The sequence below is a fragment of the Lygodium microphyllum genome, chromosome 18, assembly GCF_053477565.2.
Source record: "Lygodium microphyllum isolate KBCC chromosome 18, Lygodium_microphyllum_v1.1.10, whole genome shotgun sequence".
Classification (NCBI taxonomy): domain Eukaryota; kingdom Viridiplantae; phylum Streptophyta; class Polypodiopsida; order Schizaeales; family Lygodiaceae; genus Lygodium; species Lygodium microphyllum.
This window is the reverse complement of record NC_141152.1, coordinates 14,526,907-14,536,437: the sequence shown is the minus strand read 5'-3', so window position 1 is coordinate 14,536,437 and position 9,531 is coordinate 14,526,907. Positions and strand designations below refer to the sequence as shown.

General features: G+C 40.6%; 1 protein-coding gene across 1 annotated transcript; it reads right to left on the bottom strand.

The window, feature by feature from the left end:
• Nucleotides 1-879: 879 nt before the first annotated feature.
• On the bottom strand, nucleotides 880-5,666 carry LOC148020610 (transmembrane 9 superfamily member 2-like). The gene is made up of 7 exons (XM_087698399.1): nucleotides 5,368-5,666; nucleotides 3,664-3,704; nucleotides 3,017-3,575; nucleotides 2,784-2,921; nucleotides 2,545-2,701; nucleotides 1,968-2,452; nucleotides 880-1,433 (listed from the first exon to the last, which is right to left on the bottom strand). The coding sequence occupies exons 1-7, from the start codon at nucleotides 5,547-5,549 to the stop codon at nucleotides 1,214-1,216; spliced, it is 1,782 nt and encodes a 593-aa protein (XP_087554525.1). The 5' UTR covers nucleotides 5,550-5,666; the 3' UTR covers nucleotides 880-1,213.
• Between the last annotated feature and the right edge of the window lie 3,865 nt (nucleotides 5,667-9,531).

Sequence of the window (9,531 nt, the reverse complement as noted above, 5' to 3'; positions counted from 1 at the left end):
CCACCTGAGCCTTCCACCTTCATAATACAAATACACCCTCTTTAGCTCCCAAAATACTCTCACAAGCTACTCTTTCAAGCAGAGCACCTACTTGTGAAGGTGGCTGCATTGTGAATCATGGTCCCAACAATGGGTGCAACACCCAAAGGTGGGGCAAGTACTCACTTTGCCAAATTAGCACACAAGCGGATGATTTTTTTGTTTGGTTGGGGGGAAGAGGGGGTGTGGGGGGATGGTGGGGGAATCTGTCTCCAATTTGCTTCAAGACATTAGAGCAGTCTTTGGATGAACTTAAGACACCATAGGTCTTTATTGATGGAAAATGCATGTTTTCACTTCGTTCAATTGAGAAGTAATGAGTTTTGAACGTTGCATCAAGAGAACTTATTCAACTGCCATTGACAAAAGCGCATGCATACACTGCATTTAAGGAGCAATTTCAGCTCTACTGTTTCTAGATGACATAAGCGTTCCTAATTTGTACAACAGTGGTTTAAAACAAACAGAAAAAAGAGACACAATGGTTGACTTGTGTTGAGTCATCTTAATCTATAGACGAGAAGATACACATATAGAACCCCACACTTTGGCCTTTGCTAAGCAAGCCTGGCTAGCAGAAACCTGAATGATGCGGCACAGAAAAGACCAACACCTACAACAAATAGGTTTAAAAAGTTGAGAACCTATTACGCTGATTTAGCAGAACACCATCCAATATATTATCTCCCTAGACAACTTTTTAGACCAGTTTAAGGGAAAAGACCAACCAATACATCTGTAGCTGTTTAAAACATGACTTTATCACATTGATTAGATTAGAAATCATAACTTGAACGATAAAATAACCAATAGAAATGAAAATGGAAGCTTCATGCAAACTTTGGGAGAAGAAAGAGCCCGTTTGAACTACTTGATATACCCAATACAACTGTAAATCAGGAGCACCGGAGGAGTCTTAAGATTAAGAACCGGCTCTCCTAATAAATACTTTATGGTATACAACTCTTTTCTCAGGCTCATGCACTTGCACACACTGCTCTGTATCGAGCATCTCTAGCCTTTCACTGTCTGGTCCCTCCGGAAAGGTTTTAGAGTGGGCTTTGCTTTGCTTACCCTTTTGCACACCATATCAGAAACCCATCCACCTAGCATCGCAACTGAGCAAATAATTCTCTCCCTTGCAATGGTTGCGACTGAAGACCTACAAAATCTGTCACTCACATTTGATAGATCTGTAAATGTGACGGACAAAGAGAAGAGATGCCCTAAAGCCGACTGTTCCCAACATGAGGAAAAATCCATAGCATATGCAAGTATTGTATCCAAAATAAAATGAAGTCTGCATAAAGCCTGACATGTCGGAACGAGCAAAATAGTAATAAAAGCAGTAGCCAAGAATGAAGACACCAGTTGAGCCTCCACACAATACAGACCTGCAAAAAAATGCATGTGTATGAAATAGAGAAATATCTGTCCAAAAATGAGCCGAGAAAGGCTAGCAACACACACAGCCATGAACCTAGTGCAGTGAACAAGAAATGTTAAACTAGAAACCACATTCATGGGATAAAATCTGTTTGCAAAATACCCTTAGCTAAAGCTAAAAATACAACCAAGAATGAAAGAATTCACTTGTAATGAAAACTTGTGTGTTGAATATTAAGAGGCAGTTCAATATATTTAGGGTGGAAGGATACAATCAATGATGAAAGAAAAATCAGTGGTCCAGTATGCTCAGCAAGACATAAGGATTACTGCAAGCAAGGAGTGCCACATGAGCAGCAAATTTTCAAAATCGCCATTGAGCACAAAGAAGTATAGCATGCATTAAGAAGACAGTAAATAAGAAATAGATCTCAGCTGCATGATTCACAAGAACCAAACCTCCATAAACAGTATCAAGAGCATACAACATATTTAAAAGCACTGCTCAGATGCAGACCTACAAATAAAGAAAAATATCTTACCTCCACCACCATTCATGATCCTCGACAGTCAGTTGAAAGTATGTCAGTGCTATTGTTATGAACGCTGTCACAATTATCAAGATAATAAACACAATAAACAGAATACTATAGATTGTGTAGACTTTGTGACCCCAGATACTTGCAAATATGTAATACAGCTCAATGTAGATAGCACTGAAGGGTAGAAAGCCTGCCATGGCCATTTGTGGCACAGTTCCTCTATACCAAGGCAACTGAGGGATCTCCCTTGGATATTTTGTAGTTCGACAAGGTGCTTGAAACTCAGCTTTGCTATTTTTACCAGCTATACCTCCCAAGACCAATAAAGGAGATGTCACCAAGGTCCATATGAGAAGAATGACAACAATAGTTCCAAAAGGCAGTGCTGCAGTAGCGTTGTGAGCAATTGCAACGGTATTCAAGAAGCAAAATGTTAAAAATAAGGGACCACAAAATAGGCAGCCAGTAAGAAGCAAATTACGGACCTGCAAGTTGCAACATTATTTTGATATTAGTTGATGGAAAGTAAAGACTAAAAGCCTTGTTTGACACACCAACTATAGCAATGCTAGCATACCCAGTTGGTCCCTTCGAGCTGATGGTACATTGATGCTGCACTATAGCCTGCGATCCCTGATGTAAGAGCATAAATCACAACAAGTGCAGTGTAAAGGGCCCCTCGGTTATATGGGTAGAAAACGCCCACTAGAGCGAGCAAAAAGATAAAGATGGCACTGCAAAACAACCAAAACCAATCAACAGTGGTCTTCTGTACGGCAGACTTAAGCGCATCACAGCTACGAACACACAACTCACAGAGTAAGTAGCTGGGTGCCACTACCAATAACAGCACAGAAAAGAGACTTGTGAGGAGGGTATCTAAAAACATCTCCATGAATATATTTCCATCCCGTCTCTTCTTGATCATCAAGAGTCTCCTCGTCTCGGGTATATCTAATGGAATCAGCATGTCCCGTGAGCTAGTTCAAAACAATAAATACACGTGAAATTTAAATGAAGAAATGAAATTCCAATGTTTGCAACCTTACTTGATGAAGTCATTTTTCAAGACCCGCATGAGTATGGTAGCCAGAAATCCAGTTAAAAGCAGCACAGTAACACATGAATTGATGATAGAGAACCAATGGATTTCAAGATGCTGTGGTAAGAACGAGTATTTGGCATACTTCTCCATGCGATTGTCAAAGGCTTTGTCTGTCTCCTTCCAAATAACAGAATATGTAAACTCAACTTCTATATCTTTGTCCTCAGTTATATCAACAGGTCGATCGGCAAATATACTAATTTCTATAACCCGATCTTCATTGTAAAGAACATCAAAGCGGATGTGTGTATAAAGCCCATACTTCTCCTGTTCATCTATTTTGCCAATGAAGCCCCAGATAGGAAGATCATCATAATACATTTGAAAATAGTAATCTTTCTTAACAGCCTCTCTAAAGGTTCGGACATCTTCCTTGGACAGTGTTTTCTTACAAAGGGACTCCATTTCCTTATCATCCCGAAAGTTCAATTCATATCTGGCATGAACCAACCGATCTCCATTAAGTACTTCCCCAAGATCCTCCCTTTTCTCAGTCACCTGAGCTGCAAGTTCCAAAATGATAGAAGTTTATATTGTGCACTTCAGCTTGAAACAGATAAACATCACATCCAAATTGTGACAATTCCAAACCTGGAGGGCAAAAAGGGAGCTCAAAATATCTGTAAGTCTCACTGCAGCAATTGTACAGGAAAAAACTATCAAAATATGGCAGAATAATCAAAGTTTCCAGGTTTCAAATACTTTGCAATTTGAAATTTTCCAACCTTTCCAGCAAAACTGGAGATATGGTGCTAACAAGATGCAAACTTATAATCAGCTAAAGAACTTATTTTGGCTTTCTATTCGTATACTAAAAAGGATAGCATGATCAATAATAAGGCTAAGTTTGTACTATGCATGCATTATAAAAAGAGCCAAAAAGAACAGCACAGTGAGAGTGGAGATGATATTTACTAAACTTTCACTATTACACATAAAAGGCACGTAAAAATCAAGCTTACTATCCTCTATGGGCTTCACGTCCAATAATCAAACTTACTATCCTCTACGGGCTTCACGTCCAAAATACGAAATAGAGCCTTCCAGAAATAGACTCGGTCAAAATAACTACAACCAGATCTTTAGCAATACACACATTTGAAGGGCTTTTCAGTCATTCCAATAGCCACGGTTCTGCAGAGTTCCATGAAGTGGGACTTCCAGAGTCACTAATACACACTCACTCAAAAATAAACTACAATCAGATCTTTGGCAATGACACACACTTTTTACAGCTATTCCAATAGCCATGATTCTGCAGAGTTCCGTGGACTAGGACTTCCAGAATCACTAATAACCTCACTCACGACTAAACTACAATCAGATCTTTAGCAATCTCACATTCACATTTGAAGGGCTTTTCAGGCTCCAATAGCCACAGTTCTCCAGAGTTGCATGGAGTGGGACAGGCCTCACATGCTAAAATAAAGCCTTCCAGAATCACAAATATACTCACTAAAATTTACAACAACCGGATCTTTAGCAATTGCACTCATGTTTGAAGGGCTTTTCAGGCATTCCAATAGCCATGGTTGTGCAGAGTTCCATGGAGTGGGAATTCAAAAAGCTCTTTGCCACTACTCCCTTGTATTACAGTCAGCCATGCTGATGCCTATAAGTCGAGCCTTAACACTGAGCACAGGGGCAGCAGGAATGATCCCGGCCTACATTTGGTAAAAGGTAGATATGAGCTCAATTGCCCTGATATATTTGAAAACCAAAGATAAGTTTTTCAGAGTTCCAAAGCTAGATTTACTTAAGTTAGACCCCTTTAAGCTTGACAGAAGTGTCTGGTATGGTACAAAATGGCATTCCTCAAAAGAGAGCTCGAGAACACAGAATTACTGACACTTATAGATCTAAACCCCTGAGAATCAGATCTGACAAAGAAACTGGAGATTGAAAGCCACACTCAGCAAGAACAGATCTCCAAGCTGACAATAAAGAAGCTATGCCCGAGCCATGTTTGCTTAAAAAGGAAAAAGTCCAGCATAAAATTGTCTACATCGAACTAAGAAAGGCAAACAAATACTAAGGATTAAAGAGAAAATACAGCTACAATGTACTCATTTGTTGAAATGGAATCCATCAGAGGACGATTGTTATGAACGAATGCTTGCTCCGATACAAAGACGATCGGATTCAGCCGTGATCTCACAACAGTGTTATGTAAGCGCATATGGCAGCCCTGTGGACATGCTTGAGGGAGGTATCATGCAGTTAGTTTACACCTGGTTGCCGATATCCCCTCACAATTGCTTTTTTCCTTCAACAGAAATGCTAAAAATGAAGTACCTGGGGTTCTGGAAGGGACCGACTTTGTTAACGAAGAGCGGGACAGCCTCGCCTTTGGAGTACTTGTGGTCACGGTAGCCAGCGAGGGTGGATGGGAGCAGGAGAGAGCCGAGGCAGAAGACGAGGAAGGCCAGCAGGGGCCGCCAGCACCAAAAACGCGAGCTCGCGATCGCCATAGCCATGGGCACAGCCAGCCAACAACAAAGACAACCTCTCAGGAGGCTCCCTCACAGAAAAATGCACGCACAGAGAGAGCGCCACGACAAGAGACGATGGGAAAGGCGGAATCAGAGAGAGAGAGAGAGTAAAACCTTTCTTTTATTTCTTTTCTTCTCTTTTTTTCCTATTATCGTTAAATTTCTTTTTTCATCTGGATCTCAACCTCCCTCTTATTAATCAAATTGAATTGATATTACGGGTCGCTTCAAACTCGCATTGCTCCTCCTTTGCGACCCTCCCTCCCTAGGGATTGTTTTTATTGAAATAGCCATCAAATTTTGTGCAATCCTTTATATATTATACTATTTACATTTATGATAATATGCCCGTTAGACACTCGTAAGAACTTTTTGACATTTTCCCATCCTCTTCTTCTTGATCTTGCCTTTAAGGTAGGTAACATTAGAGTAACATGCAAGAAAATACAAGAAAAGAGTTAAGCCAATGGGGTCATAGCCCAACTCAATCCATTGTGGGCTGAGTTTCTTGGGTGCGTGACTTCAAACCTTGGTTTGCGCTCACAAATATCAAGCCTTCAAAATGAAAGGAGTTTAACCTCATAGCAAGCACTCCCATAAGGTCAAGTTGCACTTGACTTTTTTGTTGCATCTCTAAAATGGTTCCTCATCCTTGTGGTGCAATTTTGCCACCACTAGATGGGATGGCTATGGAGATGCTCATTCTAGGTACCAACCCAATTCACAAAATGAAACATGAGAATATTTTTTCATAACTTTACCTAGAGCACACACATATACACATACACCCAATAAAATTTGTGGTAAAAGTGTATGTCGAAATGCTTATGTGCTTACAAAGTTGTACCTTTTCTCACATGCATCTCCAAAATAAGCCAGCACAAGCAATGCCTCCAATAAGAGATGTACATGAATGTAGACTACTCTTCATGCTATTCACATGTTTCTTTTTCTGTACACATGAATCCATGAAGTCCTTAGAGTAGCACAATAAGCTCACTAACTTTAAACAACAACTTCAAGGCTTCTTATGAATATCATAGGACTTAACAAAGGTCCCTTTTACAATTGCTTTGGGTAATCTCTTACAAGTCCTTATCTATGTTTCACTTGTTATTGTCAAAAAGTCACTCACTATCATGTTATGCACTTTGCAAAGCTTGGTCTAGGAAATCCCTCATTTGGGCCGTTCCAATATTTCATCTATAATCTCCAACTAGCGTTCTGCAACGCTAGGCCACTTCGCGACAGCTTTGTTGCCTTGAAGCGGCGAGTGAAGTAGTTGTGCTATCGCATGGCAACTTCGCTCAACAATCTATTTCTCATCTTTCTCTTTTCTCTTTTTCTCTCTCTCTCTCTCTCTCCTCTTTTCTCTCTCTATAAGTCTCTCTACATGTTCTCTCTCTCTCCCTCCCTCCCTCCCTCTCTCTCTCTCTCTCTCTCTCTCTCTCTCTCTCCTCTATTTTATCTTTTCTCTCTCTATAATTCTCTCTACATGTTCTCTCTCTCTCTCTCTCTCTCTCTCTCTCTCTCTCTCTCTCTCTCTCTCTTCTTCTTCCTCTTTTTCTTTTTCTTTTTCTTTTTCCTATTTATAATTCTCTCTTTATGTTTATATTCTCTCTCTTCTTCTCCTCTCTCTCTCTCTCTCCACCCCCTTTTCTTCTTCTCCCCTTTCTCTTAATTTTTCGTTTTTTGTTCTCTCCCACTCTCTCTTTTAAATTTTATATTTTTCTTCTCTCATTCTCTCTCTTTTAAATTATATCTTCCCTCTCTCTCTCTCTTCCCCCCTCTCTCCTTTCTTCCTTCCTCTCTTTCTCAAAAAATATTTAAATTTTAAAGACTTTTCTCTTTTCTCTTTTTTCCCATCTCTCTTTCTCTTTCTTCTTCTTATTCTTCTCTCTTTCTCTCTCTCTCCTCTTTTTTCCTTTTTTCTCTCTTTAAATTTTTTATTTTCTCTTTCTTTTAAATTTTATATTTCCTCTCTCTATATCTCTATGTTCAAATTCTCTCTCTTCTTCTTCTTCTTTTCTCTCTCGTTTTCTTCTCTATGTCTCTCTCCCCCTCTTCTCTCTTCCTTTTTTCTTTCTCTCTCTCCCTCTTTCTTAAATTTTATATTTCCTCTCTCTATAATTCTCTTTCTCTCTGCTCCCCCTCTCTCTCCCTCCCTCTCCTCTTCTTTCTTTTTTGCTCTCTCTCTCTCTCTCTCTCTCAATTAAAAAGAAAGTTTCTCTTTTTTTTTCTCTCTCTTTAATTTTTTTATTTTTCTCTTTCTTTTAAATTTTATATTTCCTCACTCTATAATTCTCTCTGTGTGTTCAAATTCTTTCTCTTCTTCTTGTTTTCTCTCTCATTTTCTTCTCTCTATCTCTCTCCCCCTCTCTCATCTCTTTTCCTTTTTTATTTTTCTCTCTCTCTCTTAAATTTAATATTTTATCTCTCTATAATTCTCTCTTTTTTTAATTTTATCTTTCCTCTCTCTATAATTCTCTCACTGTGTTCAAATTCTTTCTCTTCTTTTGTTTTTCTCTCTCTGTCTCTCTCCCTCTCTTTCCTCTCTTTTTTTATTTTATTTTCCTCTCTCTCTTAAACTTTATATTTCCTCTCTCTATTCCCCCCTCTCTCTCTCCCTCCCTCTTCTCTTTTTTATTTTGTACTCTTTGTATATTTCTCGCTCTCTCTCTCTCTCTCTCTCTCTCTCTCTCTCTCTCTCTCTCTCTCTCTCTCTCTCTCTCTCTCATATTAAACTTTTAAATGGAAACTTTTTGTTTAATTAAAATAAGGGGAGAGAGACTCATATTAAACTTTTAAATGTAAACTTTTTGTTTAATTAAAATAAGGGGAGAGAGAGAGAGAGAGAGAACCTAAGCCCTACACTAGAGGGGAGAGGGAGAGGAATTTAATTAAAAGGATAGGGGGAAAAGAAAGAGAGAGATTATAAGTGAAAGAGAGGGGAGGGGGTTTTAATTTAAAAAAGGAAAGGGGGGGGGGGGGGGGGAGGGGGGGGTAAGGGCTTTGTAGCTATACCATGCCGTTGCTACCGATTGCACCTAGATAGGGAGTAGTAGTGACTCAAAGCCCTGCCTTGTTTCCACTCTACGTGTGATTCCCTATGCCCAGTGGTGAACCCTCTTAGGTGCGGCGTCACGAGGGTGTAGTCCTGGGATGTGTCTATGTTGTCCCGCTTTTTGGATTGAATAATACAAGAGTATACCTTGAGCTCATATCATGTTACCTTTCTGTGCCGTGTTGAGTGCGTAACGAGTGCAAGTTTATCACACTTGGTATGAGAGCAACTCTTGCTCGGAGTGAAGGAGTGCTCACGGAAGCAGGAGGAAAGATCCAGTGCCCCGAAGAGATCGAAGTTGTAACGACCCACAGCGCGACACCCCGCGTCGTGTCGCCCCACGTCGTGTCACCCCACGTCGCGTCGCCCCGGCGTGACGCCCCAACTGTGACATCCCACCATCTGAAGACCTGACGCGGCTTCCCCGCGGCACGACCCACACCACCACCGCCGAAACGCGACTTCCCCGCGTCGACACCACCACCAACCACATGGAGAACGAAAGGGAGAACGTCGCCCTCCCAACATTGGAGGAGAGGAAGAAGAGTAGGGGACAAGAATGGAGAGTGGCCCAAGAGGAGAAAGTGGCCGGACTAGAAAGACAGTTAGATGGTATGTCAGGCATGCTAGAATCAATATGGAGGAACATGCAGATGAAAGAAGAGGAGGAAGAAAGGAGGAAAAAACTAGAAGTAGAGCAGGGCTATAGAGAATGGGTGATTCAACAACAAGAAGAGGAGAAAAGACACCGAATGCAAGAGGAGATGGATAGAGCGGGTAGAGAGGAGACATCTAGGAGGGCGCAAGATACAAGGAAGGAGAAGGAGAAAGTAGTAGAATTAGGAAGCAAAAAGAAAGACAAGAAGAAGGAGAAGAAGCACCATCGCAAAGAAGAGGGAGATA

What these genes read in the sequence shown, in the direction of transcription:
- LOC148020610 (XM_087698399.1), bottom strand. Translation starts at nt 5,549, where the DNA reads ATGGCTATGGCGATCGCGAGCTCGCGTTTTTGGTGCTGGCGGCCCCTG. An exon ending in GCTCCCTTTTTGCCCTCCAG is followed by an intron (nt 3,576 to 3,663) that starts GTTTGGAATTGT and finishes TGGAACTTGCAG; the next exon opens with CTCAGGTGACTGAGAAAAGG. An exon ending in GGCACCCAGCTACTTACTCT is followed by an intron (nt 2,702 to 2,783) that starts GTGAGTTGTGTG and finishes GTTGTTTTGCAG; the next exon opens with TGCCATCTTTATCTTTTTGC.